The 20,041-nt window shown below is 37.1% G+C and overlaps 1 protein-coding gene across 1 annotated transcript in view; it reads right to left on the reverse strand.

Annotated features, from left to right (window-relative positions):
• The window catches only part of LOC127988847 (pappalysin-1-like), an 89,788-nt gene that overhangs the window by 40,868 nt on the left and 28,879 nt on the right, over positions 1-20,041 (reverse strand). The window contains exons 5-10 of the mRNA XM_052591388.1: positions 19,765-19,957; positions 19,322-19,443; positions 13,808-14,309; positions 4,444-4,572; positions 3,909-4,000; positions 653-849 (exon numbers count right to left, since the gene is read on the reverse strand). Coding sequence (XP_052447348.1) covers positions 653-849; positions 3,909-4,000; positions 4,444-4,572; positions 13,808-14,309; positions 19,322-19,443; positions 19,765-19,957 — 1,235 coding nt within the window. The remainder of the gene's footprint in view (positions 1-652; positions 850-3,908; positions 4,001-4,443; positions 4,573-13,807; positions 14,310-19,321; positions 19,444-19,764; positions 19,958-20,041) is intronic.

A 20,041-nucleotide genomic window follows, 5' to 3' on the forward strand; every position in this document is an offset into this window, starting at 1 on the left:
GGGTTAGAGCAATGTCTCAAATCTCTTTTTAACGGAATCTGCTTCTCAGCCATTTATTGTGAAAAGCTACATTTCAGTCTGACATATATTATATATTATATCTGAGATTCTTCAGTGTTCCTGGTAAAAAGAGACACTTGTGTTCATAAATAATAACTGCTCATTAAATACGCCAGCATTTCTCTTTGAAAGACCCCGTGAAATGGCTTGACTTGCAGTTTCCTTTCCTTTTTCCTTTTGAAATACAGCTGAAATCAAATAAAATTAAGAGATTAAAACGTAGAAATTAGAAATATTGCCTGGGTAACTAAATGAAAAAATGTTTAAGTTGGAGCTCTGGAGTGCTAACTGGACAAAAATAAAAACTAATTCTGAAATTGTTATATATTAAACCTAAACAGAAATATATATATATATATATATATATATATATATATATATAAAAGAAAAATAAAATAATAAAATAACATGACATACCATGAAAAATAAAAGTTAGTTCCAAATCTTCAAAGTTTTCAAAAACGAACAACCTATAATGGTCTATAACATGACACTGACATGTGATCATCAACATTTATATGGGGTCTTTAGCACATCCTACACAATGTATGTGCAGGTATGCTTGTAAAAGTGCCTCTTTAAGCATACTCACCTTTGTCACTGCAGGATATCCAGCAGCCACCTCCGCTGGACAGTGTATCTTCTCCTCATTGGACACCTGCACCGCAGTGGCCCACTGATCCAGGAAGCCGCTCGGGGTGTAGAGGCCACAGTCCCTTACGCTCGCCTCCCGCTCAAAGTCCTCACACACACCATCACCGTCGTAGACGTAACACAAGCTGGGCTCATCTTCAGAGGAGAGAGATAGAGATGAACTGGTATGAGAAACACTGAACCACTGCATCAAAAGCCCATTTTCAAATACTGAGCTTGTAGCAGTTATTCACTTCCTTAGCTTTAGTGCTTCTCAGACAGTTTCAGGCGGTGGATGACTTCAAAGAAACCCTCCACCCATCTACTTCAAAGCAATTATCTACAGTAGATATACATTAATAACTGTTTGGGTACGTAAATTATTAAATTAACTTACTTACTGCACATGCAAACTTCTGTTGGTAAGTAATAAATTGTTTGCATTTTAACATTTTAAAATTACAACAACACATCTTAGGTGTATGCAGTTTTAAAATGATCTCACTCTACATGTTGGAAAAAAATTTAAATAAAAAAACATTAAGCTAATGAGAATGAAAGCTAAATAAATCATACATAAGCAATATGAATTATATGAAAACACAAAAATAAATAAAACATTTTTTTTTATAATAATAACAGCTTTCAAGTGGTGTCAGGATAACAGGAGTTATCCATTTTAGCTGTTGGGGTTAAAAAACAGATGATATTTAATTTAGTTGAGTATATGACATTCTGTTTAGTTTGTCATAAAAGTTGTTTAGAGCACTCACTGTTTAACTTGGCATTACTTCACAGTGTTGTTATATATGGTCTATTTTTTACTGGTTTTAAAACAAGGACAGTAATAAATCATCATACACGATGACAGATTCATTATCTTTTAAGACTGTACTTCATGTATCAGCAGCCCAGACGCATTTCTAGCAAAGCGATCACCTCGATTAAAATCCCACTGCCATTATCGGGTGAAGGACTTCAAGCTTCTTTTTAATTAAGAGCTCTTCCTTTTCAAAATGGTGATTTGTGTTATTGATGTGTCCCGTTCCTGTCTTTACCCAGGCCCTGAGGTGTCAGCAAAATTTAGACGCGTATAGCTGACACTAAGGGAACACGTTTTGAATTGCAATGTTCTGTCACCTGTTCAATCCAGCCATCCTGGTAATCAACAACTACGAGGAGTCAATCACTGCAAACAGCAGTCAGGAAATAAGTTTGCAAGATGTGCACTTATCAAATCAAACACTCTTTCCCCGACAAGCTACAAAACAATGCTAACAAGGACAGACTATGTAAAGTTATAGGCATCCTCCGGCGCACAGCAGCCGCAGTACATCAGTCAGAGGAAGCTACTATGCGTAAAGGGCAGCAGGATCCACGCTGCACCTTGTCACATCACTTCCTGTGCTAAAAAAGCACAGGAAGTGTTTTATTAATACTGTGTTACCATGTACGGTTCGCGTGACACTTTCAAAACAGAGTGCTGGAAAACATCAAGAAGCATAGGGTTGACGTAACCATAGATCTTTGCCCTTCTGTTTGATCAGAGGTTTGTCTTGGGGTTCATTCATGTTTTGGACAGAGCAGCCAGTGCTGTTCAAAGTGACATACTGTAGAAAGCTCCAACTTTCCACATGAGGATGTAGAAAAACTGATGTAGCAAAGCAAGTGGAATGTGCTGAATGTCAGTGACTGTTTTTTTAAGGAATAGTTCTGGCAGGATCTAAAAAATCTGTCATTTACTCAGCCTCATTCCAAATCTAACTTTATTTTTCTCAGTGAAATGCAAAAGTGTTCAATTTTTGAACACTGCGCTAGATGCTCTTATCAATGATATTACAATGAACATCTGAACAGAGACTTGGCGTGTGCTATGTTGACAAAGGAAATGAGATCTTAAGGTAATGAAAGCGTAAACTGTCAAGGTACTGTTGAAATGTTAAAGTACAACTAAAAAAAGAAAAGAAGAAAAAAAATGAATGAACATGGTTTATCTTTGACGTTTATGTTGCGTTTTCTCTTTCTCTTTTTTTTGTGTAAATTACAAATTGTATTTTTTGTATGAACTGTTCCTTTAAGGCAGTGAAGGATAAACTCACTGAACCTAAAAAAGAAAAAAGAAAAGAAAAGCGGAACTGCCAATTAAGCACTGTCGGGTACTAGTGCAACCTCAAACTTCCAGAGGTGTCCTAGAGGTCAGACAAGACTTCAGCTAGATGAATGTTGGCTACATTCAACAGAGAACTTCAAAAGCCCTTCTTATCTGTTCTTCTTTGCTGCCTCCTTTTTTTCTCCACTCCAGCTTACTGTCCACACGTTTAGAAGAAAAGGGGATTGTTGCATTCCTGCTAACAGGAAGAAGTGCCACAAAAGTTCGCTGGTGCTCGTTAAGGCAGATCTTTTGTGAGGGGACTTATATGTCCCTAAGAGGGTCCAATTATGTGGCCAATTGTTTTGACAGAACTGATCAGCTTACAACTTAAAGCACTCCATTAACATCACAACCAGCTAACAAGTTTTGTACTACGAAGGGATAGTACAACAGAACTTTCTTGGTCTTTCACACATTGTCAGTGTAGGACACTGTGACACTGATGACGGGTTGAAGCCATGAGATTGATGGCGAGAACTGACATCAACAGAGCACTGAGAAGTAATCAGCAATACAGCTAAATGCTGTTGGAGCAAATCATCGATCAAACTGATGCTACACTGCATGCTTTTACTTTATTGTACTTTGCTGTTGAAATAGTGCTAAAAATTATTTATTATTATTATACAAATTATTATAAATTAAAAAAAAATTTGCTGTACAAAAAAGAAGCTATTTTGAATAATTGTTATGCAGATCTTTTCCATAGAATGGCACATACAGTGTCTATGTTTTTACACCATGTCTGACCAAGTCTGCAAAGATTAAAATGTTTTTGAACACTTTGAACATTTTTTTTTTACAAATATATAAAGAGACTATAAGATTACTGCACAGCATTCCAAGATTTTTGAAACCATGCAATAGCAATACAATAGTGTGAAAAAAAAACCCAGTAAAACCTTAAAAGACATGGTCACATTTGAGGGGCCAAGATTCTCCAAAAATGTTACCTTTGTTTTCATCAGAAAAATGAAATATATGTGTTGGAATGTCAAGAGGGTAAATAATGACTTAATTTACACTTGAACCACTATTCTACCTATAGATGACGGTCACATACCAACACAGTTGAACAACGGCTCTTTCTTGCACTGATTTGAGCAGCCATCTCCATTAGCGAAGTTCATGTCATCACATTGCTCTCCAAGATATCTGAAGGGCATGCACACATAAGCCATTAAAAGAGACTTAAATCACACAAATAGCCTTGCTACCACAAGACTGCTTTTAAATAAATCAAAAATGAACTTTATGTCAGTCATGGTTCAAAACAGCTTTTACCAACATAAGAAATAAAAGTAGGCTTATACTCAAAACAAGAAAAATGGAGCAAAACGAAATGCATTTAATTCAAGATACAGCCTCTGGAAACAATCTTACATGATTTAGCTTCTCAGCAAACAAGTCAATTCAATAAGTGATTCTATCGACTATGTCTAGTACAGATTGTTTTATTGACAAAACTTTTTCTATTTTCATAACACGGCTGTAACCATTGTCACCCACAGTGGTTGCAATAAACACAAGGATATGTTTTTAATTTCCATTACATCTATATTTATTGAATGCAGTGAGAGTTTAGAGAGTGAACTCACTTTTGGATGAGTCCATCTCCACAGTAGGGGGAGCCCAGCTGGTGAGAGAGAGGAGGAGATGGTTCACTCTCTGCTCTTCTAGACACTGTCAGCACGTGGTAGGTGTATGTCTCATCAGGCTTTATGTCCCTGGAAAACATAAACAAGGACTATTAATATGTTATTAAACTCTTATGCAGGATGTAAATTATAAGGTGTTTTAGTGGAACCCAACCCCACAAAGCTTGCATTCTTAAAGTTGAATAAAAAGGTTGTGGGGCCTTACCTTTCAAAAGTTTGAGGTCAGTAAGTAATTATCACATTTATTCAGTAAGGACACATTAAATTAACCATAGAAAAAAATATTAAACCAAATTCAAAAATGTAAAATAAATGTCACGGTTTATATTTGTATCTTTATATTTTTAATGAAATTAAATGAAAAAATAAAATAAAAGAGAAACAGCTCAACTGTTTTCAACATTCTTGATAATACTAATACTAATACTAATACTAATAATAATAATAATAATAATAATAATAATAAAAATAATAATAATAACATTTCTAAATGTCTCAGCTTTGACAATTTTTTTAAAACATTAAAATAAATAAATAAATAAATAAAAAACACTTACTACCACTTAAACTTTTGAATGGTTGGCAAGGCAAGGCAAGTTTATTTATATAGCACATTTCGTACATAATGGTAATTCAAAGTTTTTTAAATAAAACAAAGTAAAATAATCATAATAAAATATAAAAAGAATACAGTGCAATCATTTCGGACATCGACAGTGCTCATTCAATAAATTAAAGCTGAACAGGTGAGTTTTGAGTAGATTTAAAAGTGGCTAATGTAGCACATTGGATCTCTTCTGGAAGCTGATTCCAATTGTGGGTTGCATAACAACTAAACTGACTCGATCCTAATGATCTGAGTGCTCAGATTTTTTTAAATATATTATAGGTTTATATTCAGTGAGCATATCTGCCCTGCCCTTTCCTAGATCATTGAGTTATTTATAAACGAGTAAAAGTACTTTAAAATCAATCCTAAATGTAACAGGAAGCCCGTATCAGGACTTGAGGACTGGTGTGATATGCTCCGGGTTTCTGGTAGGGTACATATGTTTCAGTAAGGTTTTCAAATGTTTTATTAAAGAAAAAAAGTTTGATAAAAAGCTAGAGCACTGTTGTCAAACAGACACTGGTGAACAGATATATATTGCTTACATGCTTTCTATATACTTCAACAAAACATGACAGGAACTGTCTCTTTATTAGAGTTAGCACTTTATTATAGAACTGCTAAGTAGCTAGTTTGAGTCCTGCTCCAGGCTTGAGTTGAACGTGCACACTTTTTCTATATTATGTTTATAGCACAAATATATAACACAGAACCCTTTAGTATAAAGAAAAGAGGTTATACCTTTAAAAGAATCCTGCTTACCTCTGCCTACGTTAACACTTTTAAATATTTATAGCTGAGAGATGGAAAATTACTTTGGAATGAGTGTTTACGGGACGAGTTGTAGTGTGTGCTATTATAAGGCGATAAACACTCAGTGTATTTAATTTTAGGGATTTCATGCGAAACTAACTGTCCCCTTTCATCCTCAAGCACCAACAATTAGATGCTAAGAAAGGATGGCTATTGTAATGTGACTCTAGGTAGAGTACAAAGTGTGCTCTCGGCACTCGTCATGACTGTAATACAACCCTTCAGGTACATGAGGCACAAGACTCAGCTGAAACAGAGCAAACCTCTATTCATCATATGTGCCGGGATCAGGCCTCTTAAGCTCAGCAACGGACCACCCAAATGACCCAAGACCCCCTCGTACCTTAAAATGCATTTCCTCTCTCATTCTATTTATCTTCACCTCACAATGAAACACAAAGAATAGAGCGACGGAGAATAGAGGTGGAGGGAGTGCAGGATCAATTTGGGATGCGGAGGGGGAGGTACGGAGCTTCACTCTTGGACGATACGCTTATCTGTCAGCATTACTAGTCCTCAACTCCCTTTCTTTCTAAAAAAAAAAGAACATAAATGAAATATCTTGCTGTTATTGACCCAGCCACTTACGGGGCTCGGGTTAACGAAAACATTTTAATCGTGACTCAGATCAACCTTTAAACCTCTGTCTGCACATATGCTTCTCTGATCCTTTACACCGCTTTAACTTTCCGCCTGCAGGAACACAAACTTGGAGGGATCGCGAAATGTGCGGAAAGCCTCACAGCTGGTTCAGGTATATTCGACTTAATCAGCTCCACCATGAGGCTCTAAAACCCCACTAGCTCCTCCAGCTGCAGACTTCCCAAACAGTCAAATATGGGTCAGAGAGCCTCGGTGGTGTGAGAACTGCCGAGTGCCAGAGGACACTTTGCTAGAACTGCATGCCGAGTCTGAGCCAACCCCCGAAGGCAGGAGCTGGAAGATCTTGGCCTACAATGTGGTCTTGTGGCTGTGTTTTTCTAAGACATGTTTGTTGTGGAGAGGCAGAGCAAAGCAAAAAGAATACTGCTGCTATCCTTAACAGCCACAGTGACTCCTGAGGTAGACCGTTGGCTTGGCTTCCACAACCAGGAAAGGATATTTTGCCTATTAAATCGAGTAAGTATCAATTTAGCCATCAATGTCTTGTGGCTACATTACGAATTTACAGCGAGGCTGTTTGTTTGTGAAATCATAATCATTTGTTTGAGCAACCGGAGCTTCCGTGCACTGCTAAAAACACTCAGAGAAGATCATTCTTAAAAATAAACCTGCAGACATAAAACTTTTTATGAATACGGCAGCATTCAAAGACATGGTACAAGAAGACAGCACTCTTCATTGTCCTACATGCGTGGTAACTCAAAACGATGAAAGTGGTCACAGCACCTTCCTGTCTTGGTGTTTTCAGACGATAACAACATTTGTCAAGCCTCTGTTCTGGAATTTGTGAGAGCTCATGACATCATCACTATTCCCGTGCGGGATACCCCAGAGTAGTGTGGGAAAACACTGCGGCTCCGAGCCTTTCACTCTTAAGTCAATAAGATGGGAGCGTGCAACACTGACAATGTTCAGGAAGCACCCGGGTTAAACAAGACAGTAACCAGACACTGAAGCAGCCAAAATCTCTGGGTATAAATGTGACCAGCTTCACTTCCTGAAATCATAATGGGTCTGTCCAGAGTTTCTTTTCATTCCCAAATTACCATATGGGTTAATGAACCCTAAGGTGCCATTCATTCATACAGAAAGTTTTTTTCACACCAACAAACCTTCGATTTTTATCAGACAAACACTTCTCAAATATGAAAACACAGTTAAGCAGTTAAATAATTTAAAATAGGGGTGCACGATAAATTTCGGCTCTGTGTAGTAACAGCTGCTCTATGTGAAATCACACACCTGATGGAATTTATCGCTGATTAGAGAACCGGCTTTACTGACGAGATGCACATTAATTACTGGCCAATATTTATTGTGCATCCCTAATTTAAAAATACAGATTTTTAGAAACTAAAAATCATACAAGAGGCATAAGGTATTATTTTTTTCTGTCAGCAGGCTAATTTGAAGTGTGAATTAATATCTTCATGCAGACTAGGAAATGAAACAGTATTTATCACTTATGGAATGAAAACCTGTTTTATTGTGCAATGTGGTCTGCACCTAAATGCAGCTGGACTTTGGAACAAACACATAGAAGAGTGAGATATACAAGTCCATCTTTTCTGGTGCGTGTTACTGAGCTTCATAGAGAAGCACACTCGTCTTCCTTAGTTTTTCTGAAGGTACTCCTCTCTTTCAGCCCAGATGCTGGAAAAGTCGCATTATAGAATTCGCTGTAAAGGAATGAAAGGGATGCATCCATAATGCTAAGCCCTCTGTGCAGCTGCTCGCTGCTTGAAGTGTTTAGGAGGAGAATGACGATCAAGAAACTTACTTCAAAGGAGTGGAAATAATTTGTCATTTAAAATCAAAATCAGATTTCATATGGTTATATAAAACAACAACACAACCTCAATCGTATAATTTACCAAACCACAGATGTTTGGTCAGACCGCAACTCAACCCAAGAGATCCATCAAGTGGTGCTTACTATTTGCTCTATGAATGAAAGAGAAGCACGCTGCTGGAATCATTGACAGCTCTGGGGAAGGTTACCTTAATGGAGATAAGTAGTAATCTCTTCAGATTGCAACTGGAAAACAAAAATACACTGCACAAACACAGATGTCTAAACCAGAATGTCCTAAATAGATACTATAGATACTATTCTGAATTGAAGTCACGAATCATACATGCATTTCACAGCTTTAAAGCAATTATCCATCAAAAATTCCATCATTATCCATCAATCATCCATCTGAGTTAAGAATGTTCAATAAGTTTTAATTTTGCATTTCACAAGCAGAAATCGCAACTTATTGGTTTGGAATGACCTACAGGTGAATGATGAATTACAAAAATGTTAATTTTGGGCTGGTGAACTATACCTTAAAATGCACAAGACAATGCTAAAACTTGCATATCCTGTGCATGCTTACCACATGCAGCATTGATTTGTGGGTCATGTGTGTTCTTTTATAACACTTTGTCTAGGTGCCCTGTGACATAATCATATTGATAAATTAGCAAATGAAAACATGGCGTGTGTGAAGCAGTTTGAAGGTTCTCGGAGGCCATGCCGTTTAATCACACTCCAAACTGGAGCAGCATTGATCTATAGCGGCTGTTCTTTGGCTGAGATCACATATTACAGCACATTCCCCTGCTACACTGAAGAGCTCTCATTAGGAAGCCTGCCTCTTTTAGCCAGACACCACTTTGATTGGAGCTGCTTTCACTGGTCACAATGAGTGATTGCCTGCCTCTATTGGAGCCGAAGTAGGCTTGCACCTGGAGGATGAAATGGCCATGTAATTTTGCGCCACTCTGGAGCTGACAAAACATTTTATGGCCCTTGTTTTCCATGATGATATTAAAACGATCTATAGTTAATTGTCACGCAGTGATGAAGGATCAGGACCGTGTGGACTCTGCAAAGGCCACCCACATTGAGGACTGAAAGGGAGAAGAAATGAGAAAAACAGATAGTGGACAGTAACAATAACAATAAAATAGGACAAAATAACTGACAAGAATCTGTAGCAATACTTTTCATTTCAGGTGATCAAACAAATCTCAAATTATTTATTTTAATTTAATAATGTTTCTTACGAATCTTTGGGAAACAACTCCTTACCTATAATTCAATTACAGAACTCTATAACTGAGTTGTAGCTTAACTTTATACATATATTTTTTTACTCGCTCTGTCATCATTTTTACTCACTCAAAAAAACTTTATTTTTATCACTGTACTATATTAAATTGCATTACACTGATAAATGTATATAGACATACACATTTGTAATTCTATTTGAAATATTCAAAGACTATTTTTATTTTAAATCTCCTGTTAGAATGATATTAGCATACTAGAATGGTTTCTAAAGGATCATGCGAAACTAAACTGTAATATCATTATAAAATATTCAACTAAAAATATTTCATTACTTAATATTGAGAAAAGTAATAATATTACACAATATTACAATTTTTACTGTATTTTGAGCATTCAGAAACTCCAAAAAACAAACAAAGAAAACAAATTGTAGCAATTTAACAATATTTCATTCATATTCATAATTTAACTTCCCTTTCCGAACAATTATACCGCTATAATAAAACTCCATGAAAGCAATAAAATCATACACATTTTCTGGTAAATTGTGTAACAGTTTTGGGGAAAGAAAAAAACTAAACTAAAGTTAGTCACCAAGTCAAACATTTGTAAGAGCAATTAATGTATGATTTAGGAGCAAAACAACTCTGTTTCTTTGACACAGACTGCCCCCAGGCCTTAATGTTGTTCATGCCGAATCCAACTACTGCAGTAAAAAAAAAAAAACGGACCCAGAGCGCACCCCATGCTGAGGTTGGAACTGCCGATGGTGAGGAGTTGGGTGGTGGAGGGATGCTGAAATACTGTAGAGAGAATAAAGGTAAGGTGGCTTGGGCTATTTATAGAATTTCTCTCTTGAGCTGATAGGACAGGTGATGTGATAGCTGATAATGAACTGGCCGGGTTAATTATCTGAACATGCTCCTCCCGAACTTTGTTAATAAAAAATAATTTGTTAAACTGATAAAAGTGGAAGTCTTTCTGAAATACGCTGTATTACTCCACACATCAGAATTTCAGATGAGGGGAGTTTTTTTTACTGATCCCAGAGTGGTACAAGCACAAATATATTTTCTCACCATCTGGTGAATACAGCTGTGCAGCATTAATATATAAAACAAACCTTTTCAATAAAATAAAAACACATTATCTGAGCAGATTAAACTGTTGGCTGATGAATCTGTATACCTCACTAACACAACTTGGATTGTGCTTCTACAAACCAAACACGGGATACTTCGCAAAGATTTGTTAAGACTATTTTCATATATTTATATATATATATATATATATATATATATATATATATATATATATATATATATATATATATATATATATAGACATTTATTTGTTCAGATGAAAAGATCTGCAAGTCTTTTTTCTTACTGCTGCTGCAGCTGTCACCGTATTTACTGTTACAGTATTTCACTTGTCAGACAACTTTTTGGAAACAAGAAAAGACGCCCAAAAACAGCCCAGTGTGAGTTCAGTGAGTTCACATTGGGCCTTGTTTATACAGTCTGCACAGAGTAGTTTTTTTTTTTTTTTTTTTTTTTTTGTGAACGCTAATGTACATTATTGGCAGCCTGCCAACTGAGGTGGGGTCTTGTTCTGTTGGAGGTCTCAGAATTTAGAAGACTGGGTAAAAAAAAGAAAGCACAAAAGGAGGCAAACACAATGCCTGTCTACCAAACTTAATCAATATCCTGTTAATGAGGCATATTTCCCAGAAAGAAATAATGGATGCTCAATAGGTAATTTTTACAGATTTTTAAAAAAAAAATTAATTGGATACTACAAGTTTTATAATTGTTACTTCAGTTATTTCAAGAAATTTTCCCAAAATCATTATGGAGGTTCACAACTTTATTTAGAAAAATAAAATAAAAAAAATATAACTAAAAAACACTGGGAACATTGCCAATTAATTGAAAATGTCTTTGCATCTTAAAGTGTTCTTTGTGATTGGTCCAGAGCCGTAGAGAGATTGGCTCTGGATTGGTCTACTGCATACAGCGTGTGTTGGAAACTAAATGCCCATTGCCATGACAGAATAACAGCCCTTTGAGTTTGACTCCTAACCCTAAGATTGTGGGTTCAAGTCTCAAGCCATCAATACCATGACTGAGGTGCCCTTGAGCAAGGCACCGAACCCCCAACTGCTCCCCAGGAGCCGTAGCATAAATGGCTGCCCCCTGCTCCAGGTGTGTGGTCACGTGTGTGTGTGTCCACTTCTGTGTGTGTGTGTGTGTGTGTGTACTTTGGATGGGTTAAATGCAGAGCACAAATTCTGAGTATGGGTCACCATACTTGGCTGTATGTCATGTCACTTTCACTTACCAAATCGAGCTGGAGTCTGATAATGAAATGGTTGAACTACTCTTACAGCGTCTTCTCGAAATGATGTTAACCACATAGAAATGTTACTGTGTTTGTGGGCAGACAAGTTGGCGACCTAAAAGGTGGGCGGAGATTATGCAAATGTCTTACTTTGTAACGTAGGGCCGTAACAGAATAAGATTCAAATTCCTGATGATTGCAAGCAGACTATTTTTTTTTTTTTTTTGACAGACAATAACTATCTATCGTGCACTGTCAGCTTCACAACTTTGCAGATAGTTTATTCTGCTGCGTGACACACTGCATGAAAGGTAATAGTCGAAAAGGCATAATAGGGGCATGTTAATGTACTTTCAGACTGCACACAATATATAGCATGAACAGTGTTGTCCCATTCACACACAAATGACTCTGAACTGATTACTTTTTGTGAATCAAAAACACACAGCACAAACAGTCTGATTTATGCTAAAACATGTGTAGTCCAATTCATTGAGTTGGAGTCTGCCTGTCAATCTGTCTGCCTGTTTGTGCTGTCATCAAAGAGGCAGAGGCTCTTCAAACACTCTCCAACTGTTTTGTGGCCTCTCAGAATTTATGAGTATCCCATGAAGTTAAACTGCCTGGAAGCACTTCAGCATATATCTCTCAGATGATAACAAGCTGGCTGTGAAATTATTAGAGCTGACCTCAACACCCAGCCCAAGGAGTAAAGGATATGTTTGAAGACCACACATATAGTACCTAAGAGACGTTCATACAATGTCAAAGCTCATCAACATATGGCTAAAGCAAAGACAAGTATTCCTATGTATGATTCCAGCATTCCTAGAAATTTCCTAGAAATCTTGAATAGTGTTAGTGCCATATAAATTGACATAATTTGTTTATGTTGTCAGTTATGTTGACAAAAAAAAAAAAAAAAAAAACCTTTCAAAGCCTATTTAAGGGTTTGCCAGTAAAAACTTTTATAAAAGAAAAACTAATATTTCATTCTTACTGGGGGTGTAACAATACATTGATGTGTTTTGATACATCAATCAAATAACTAACAATACAGTGTATCAATGCAATGCCTTAAATATTTTTAAGATGAACTTTTGAATATTTATTTTTGATGTTAGCCATATTTCTACACATTGCCCATGACTACCCATACGTATTCCTGCCAAAGTGTGTATTCTCTTTTAAACTGTACAAGTGCCACACAATCATGATGCCGAAGCCTCAAAACTCAAGTTACTGTTATCATAGTTTATCTCATTCCACAAGACAATTATGTCCTGTGATTCATAATCTTGTGCAACTTTTTTCATTTATTTTTCTATATTAGTTATTCTATATAACACTAAAGTGTATTTTAAGTCGGGAGTGTTCAAACTGAGATAGGGTTAGGGTTAGGGAGACGAATGATAAATAGGTTAAATTAAATGAAATGTATTTTGGTTGCTCTGGTGAGGTAATATAGATTTAACTGATTGTGTAAAATAGACACAAATAGTAAAATATTGTATTATTATTATATTGATCACAGGCCTCTCAATCTAATTAAATGTAATCGTATCAGGCTATGTTTGAGGCATGTTGGATGTTGTATTAACCTAAACTAGAACTAAAACTATTCAAACATTTTATTTAAAATATGAACTAGAAATAAAATAAATTTAAATTAAATTAAATAAAATCAAAACGAAAACGGAAAAACAATTAACAAAATTATACTTAAATTTAACTACAATGAAACGTTAATTCACAAATATTGCTAAAAACTACTGTTGTATATAAATAATATATGCACCCCTAATCCTTACCTGTCCACATATCTCAGAGTGGGTTCCTGAAGGATCAGCCCATGTGGTGAATGTGTGAATGGTGGCTGACGAATCAGTCTATAGCGTAGAGGATGACACGACCGGCACAGGGGATTGTCTGGCTTTGAGGCGAGCAATGTGGCATCGATTTCCAAGTGCTGCTCCATGGTGAAGAACTGCACCCCATACACCACCTCCTTCACATTGAGTTTGAGCGTCAATGGTGTGTCACAGAACACATACTGTGGACCCAGTGAGATGTTGTTGCCACTGAGGGTCAGCAAAAGGATGTCGTGAACTGCAGGAAGTCCAGTCTCCTCCGGAGAGAAGAAGGTGACCCAAACTGTGAGGGAGTCAGGCACCAGTGGATAGGCAAACTCCAGCTGCAGCATACAGCCCTGGGGTGGGCACATCGCTGAACCAACACTACTTGAGTCTAGACCAGCGTTGGGGCTCCAAGTGCTGACGCTCGCTTCACAGGCCTGCTCTACATCTGGTGGACCTAAAGAGGACAGCAAAAAAAAACAACAAGACTTTTCCTCTAGTCAACATGTTTAAAACTTAGCAGAAGTTAATGTCTTGTTATTTTCCCTTAGACACTGTGAGATTATGAAAATGAGAGGGGTAAATTTATTGCTGCCAGGATGTTAGCGTGCTTGAGTATTGCTATGCAGTTGAAAACCCTTAAACCCTTAAAGTATGAACAATGGTAATATTGCCAAAAAGAAATAATGGATGTTCACTAGGCCCAGCTTTTTTAAAGACGCACACAAGACTCGCTGATTCTTTTTAGTGTAGCTGTGTATTCCAATTAAAAAACAAATGACTCTAAATGAGTCAATCATTCTACTGAATCTTTCTTTGTCTAATGGACCTAAGGAGGTCAGCAAAGGATGGAAACAAAGACACTTTTCTCTAAGCTATTAATCGGAAACATTTTTTTTTCCATATAAATGTCCTGTGCACAACATAGAGCACCAGTGTTGTCTGATTCACACACAGATGACACTTATCAACTGATTGTTTTTAGTAACTTAAACACACACCGCATGACCAGTGTTGTCCAATTAACAAACAAATGACTCTAAATGAGTCAATCATTCCACAGAATCATTCTATGTTTGGTGGACCTAAGGAGGACAGCAGAGGATGAAAATCAGGACTGTTCCTATAAAAATAAGAGGGGCACATTGATGCCGCTAGGATGCTAGCATGCTTTACAGGGTATTGCAATGCGGTTAAACCCTTAAACCTAAGTTTGACCAATAGCATTACCCATGTTTGCCATAGCAAGCACTGCTAATTATTTGCAGATGAACATAAAAGACTGTAGAAATTGCCCTGAACAATATCAATTGCAATGACTATTACATACAATTATTGGGTTCTTGGATTAATGAATGGCATTTCAAAAACAAACAAACAGATTATAAGAGAGCAAAATGATGTTCTTCGTTGAGACGGCATGAGGTCATGGGGAGAATTCTGGCCCTGGGCCCAGTTTTTCCTTTTTAGAAACTGTCAAGAGGTCATTGTGAGGCAGCAGAAGGGGGAGGGTCCCGGAGAGTGGGTGAGCTTGACAGGGAGGCCCCACTGAAACTCTGACGGAAAATCTGCTTAAAAGAGACCTACAGCAGTGGCCAACAGCTACAAGCTCGCGTCTATACTAAGTAAAGATAATTCATAAATTTATATTATAATGATGAGCTTTTGTAGAATATTATTTATTTAATTCTATCCTCCTTTGTTGTCTTGCAGAATAAAGTTGCTATATTTAGCTTAAATATTTCAAAACAAATATGATTGTTCATGTTGTGATGAGAAAAATAAAAAAGAGAAAGAAATAAAGAAAGAAAGAAGGGGGAGGGGACTACAAAGCATCTTTTTCTGTTTTGCATAAAAAAATGTGTATTTTTCTTTGTAATTTCCTTAATTTAATTTAATTTAAATGGCATTTATACATTTTAAGTGTGGCTCAAGCATCCCATTTTGAAACCACTATTGCTTTTAAAATGCTGGTCTTTGGTCTGAATTGTTGCACGACGAATTTAAAAATAAGGTGAGGTAAAAGCTTCTTTCACGTTTATTTTGGTTGACCTCAGTCAAGCATCATTTTAGTCTGACTACAAGTTAAATGACAAATGGAAAAAAAGCATTGGCCAAAAGTGTTGTTTATTTGGTTGACCTCAGCCAAGCATCTGGGTAACCTCCCTCGCACATCTGACTCGGATATCACCGTTGTTCTAGGGATATTTGTTGATCAATTAGATGGCCAAAGCAAACTGGGATGTTCTGAAACTAGATGCATTTTTGCAGTATCAAATGCAAAAATTTTTGCTAAATGTCTCCCAAATAGATCCCCCCATGTACCTCAGCTGCTGATCAAGGGAATATTAGAAGAAATATTAGATGGATAAGGGGGAAAGGACAAAGCCAGAAATAGGCCATTGTGAGCCATCAAGCAGAACTGGACTTTACAAAACAAAACTGATAAATTATATCAAAATTTTCTCACCAAATGAATCAAACTCACAAAGCAAACAAAAAAGATAAAAAAAGAAAAGATTAACATTTTCAGATTAAAAAAATAATAATGATAATAAAAAAAATTGGTAAAAGTGGGACGGAGACACAAGTCATTCCTAGCATTCCTGGTTTTGTGACACATTTATTCTAATCTTTTTCATGTTTTCAATCAACTGTTGGATCTTTCTTATGGACACAAGAAACCGCAGAGTAATTTGCGTAGCAAATCGGGCTTACTTTGCACAGCACTCTCACATCCATCTATTTGTTGTGCCTGTGTTGTTCTTTTATTGAATTCTAGCAACACGATAAGGGCATCACTGCCATAATGCTCATTTCCAAAAAGCCAACTAAGGACATCTGAACAGGAGGAAAAAAAAAAGGCTTTTTTTGTTTGTTTTTTTAACCTAGATGACTGAGGACAGGGAGCATTCATTGGATGAGGTAAGGACTGCAGGCAAGTGATTTTCTGAGAGCGGTGAAGGGCAGAGGTTTGAGCCAGCTGCAGGTCGTCAAAGTCAGGTTTTGTATCCGATTGTAAACAGTGGAAAGATGGCCCAGGCAATGAAGTACACCAGTGAAGCCATCCAAATGCAAAGCATAGTTAAAGCGCTGTGGCCATGGCAAGCCTGGGCATGCCTTCTCAGCTGACTGCGTGTAGCAACTGCTGGGCCGACTTGGCTTTGAGGGATACAAGCATGCCCTTACGGCTCTGCCCGCCACAAGTCTGACTCACCCATTTAAAAAGCAACACAAATGAAGTGATTAAGTAATTACACAGAAAAATAGCTGGCCTCTGGAATGTAGGTCTCTGAAGTTGTTCTCAACATTTCAATGTCATTTTTTCAAGAGCTTTTATAGTTTGAGCTAAAATAGTGGGCATGTGTCATGGCCGTTAGGACCTAGCTAGTGCTTCTTCAGCGATTGAGTAAGTAGGGTAAATAACACAGATACTTTACACTCTTTTATACACTTTATACATAAAATAACTGGATAAAAAATTGATTCCTCAGAATTTCAATAAGAATAACCTGCCATGGCAGTTTGGCTTCGTTCTGTGATACCAGATCAAAGGTTGAACTACGAGGGCAAGATCATTGATACAGCACTGGAAAACATGACTCATTCCCCGTGGTAAAAATATTAATGTGCACAAAGCTCTATGGACCAATTGATTATTGATTTGATTATTTTAATTGTGATGATTTGGGCTCATATTTAACAAAAACCCACTATCTTAACTAATTAGAGACCAATAAAAAACATTTTTAGTGAACTATTGGCCTTCTGGAAAGTATGTTCATCTACTGTACATGTACTCGATACTTGGTAAGGGCTCCTTTTGCTTTAATTACTGCCTCAATTCGGCATGACATGGAGGTGATCAGTTTGTGGCACTGCTGAGGTGATCTGGAATCACAGGTTTCTTTGACAGTGGCCTTTAGCTCATCTGCATTTTTTTTTTGGTCTCTTGTTTCTCATTTTCCTCTTGACAATACACCATAGATTCTCTGGGGTTCAGGTCTGGTGAGTTTGCTGGTCAGTCAAGCACATCAACACCATGGTCATTTAACCAACTTTTGGTGCTTTTGGTAGTGTGGGCAGGTGCCAAATCATGCTGGAAAATGAAATCAGCCTCTTCAAAAAGCTGGTCAGCAGAAGGAAGCATGAAGTGCTCCAACATTTCTTGATAAACGGGTGCTTTACTTTGGATTAAAAAATAAACACTATAAACCAACACCAGCAGATGACAGTGCAACCGAAACCATCACAGACTGTGGAAACTTAACACTGGACTTCAAGCAACTTGGGCTATGAGCTTTCTCCACTTTTCCTCCAGACTCTAGGACCTTGGTTTCCAAATGAAATACAAAACTTGCTCTCATCTGAAAAGAGAACTTTGGACCACTGGATAACAGTGCAGTTCTTCTTCTCCTTAGCCCAGGTAAGACACCTCTGAGGTTGTCTGTGATCCAGCAAATTCCTTGACACGTCTGTATGTGGTGGCTCTTGATACCTTGATCCCAGCCTAAGTCCATTCCTTGTGAAGTTCACTCAAATTCTTAAATCAGTTTAGCTTGACAGTCCCCATAAGGCTGTGGTTCTCTCGGTTGGTTCTGAATCTTTTTATTCCACACTTTTTCTTTCCACTCAACTTTATGTAAACATGCTTGGATATGTGTTCCTGTGGCTCAAGTGGTAGAGCATTGTGTTAACACCAGAAGGTTGTGGGTTCGATTCCCAGGGAACTCATGTTAGGTAAAATTGTTTAGCCTGAATGCACTGTAAGTTGCTTTGGATAAAAGTGTCTTCTAAATGCATACATTTTTAATAATAATTATTATTTATTTTTTTATTTTTTTGATAACAGCACTCTGAAGAGCCAGCTTCTTTGGCAATGAATGTGTGTGTCTTACCCTCCTTGTGAAGGGTGTCAATGATTGTTTCCTGGACAACTGTCAGGTCAGTAGTCTTCCCAATGATTGTGTAGCCTAGTGAACCAAACTGAGACACCATTTTGAAGGCTCAGAGAAACCTTTGCAGGTGTTTTGAGTTGATTAGCTGATTGGCATGTCATCATATTCTAATTTGTTGATATAGTGAATTGGTGGTTTTTGTTAAATGTGAGCCAAAATTACTTACAATTAAAAGAACTACTTAAGTTTGTGTGCATTTAATTAATTTAATACACAAGTTTAACAATTTGAGTTGAATTACTGAAATAAAGGAACTTTTCCATGACATTCTAATTTACTGAGATGCTCCTGTAAGTACTACATCACTGCTTTTTGTTTCTTGCCATTTTGTTAGCAATGGAACTTGCAACCACAGTTGGTTAACAATGCTTTTGAAAATGCACCTCTGGTCAGTCTGCTTTTACAAAAACCTGACCTTAAAAGTGCATATGAATCAAACCAAGAATGCATATACATCAGGTTTATGTGCAATATTTTAGACTAAGGATTCATCAGCATTATTGAGTCTTACCTTCTGCTTCACGAGGGCTCCAGTAGCCAGAGGGAGCACAAGGTCTGGGAGAAGAGGAGTTTGAGGCATACTGCAGCAGCACCCCAATTTCAGTACATCTGTCACAAACTGATCCCACTTCTCTAGGAAATCAACAGACAGCCAAGGTAGCAACTTAGACACAGCAACACCACAACAACCTCTTGATTGGCTTTTCTTAATACATTTTAACTCTTTTTATTTCTGTTTTTTTTCTTCAATAACTTACAATACAAATGATGTCACTTTTAGGGTTTCACAATTTTAATGAATGTTACATTTTTTAATTATGGTGGAAATCAGGTGATAACATTTGAATACATATTTAATAATTGTATAAATTTTGAATTAATAAATCATTTCTTGATTAATAAAACAAATTAATAACCTATCTAGGAATAGCTTTGGCTCCTAGTCCTTTTCACCTGTCTGAGTAATGGCCGGTGAGGGCAGGGAACCACTCTAGTGTAACAGACTCTTGATCCTGGGCCGTAACTCGTGGAGTTAAAGGAACAGGAGCTGGTTTACTTCCAGGTCTCCAAGACTGGTAGATCAGATCCAGGTAACAGTGCATCCGGGCCACCTGGTTCAGCGTGAAGGAATCTGTGCAGCCATCATCTTTATGGGAATAAAATGAACAAAGAAATCTCAGATGTTATACTAATTTTAAATACATTTCACAGATCCAAGTCAGCACAGAAA

This window comes from Carassius gibelio, chromosome A5, assembly GCF_023724105.1.
Source record: "Carassius gibelio isolate Cgi1373 ecotype wild population from Czech Republic chromosome A5, carGib1.2-hapl.c, whole genome shotgun sequence".
Taxonomy (NCBI): Eukaryota; Metazoa; Chordata; class Actinopteri; order Cypriniformes; family Cyprinidae; genus Carassius; species Carassius gibelio.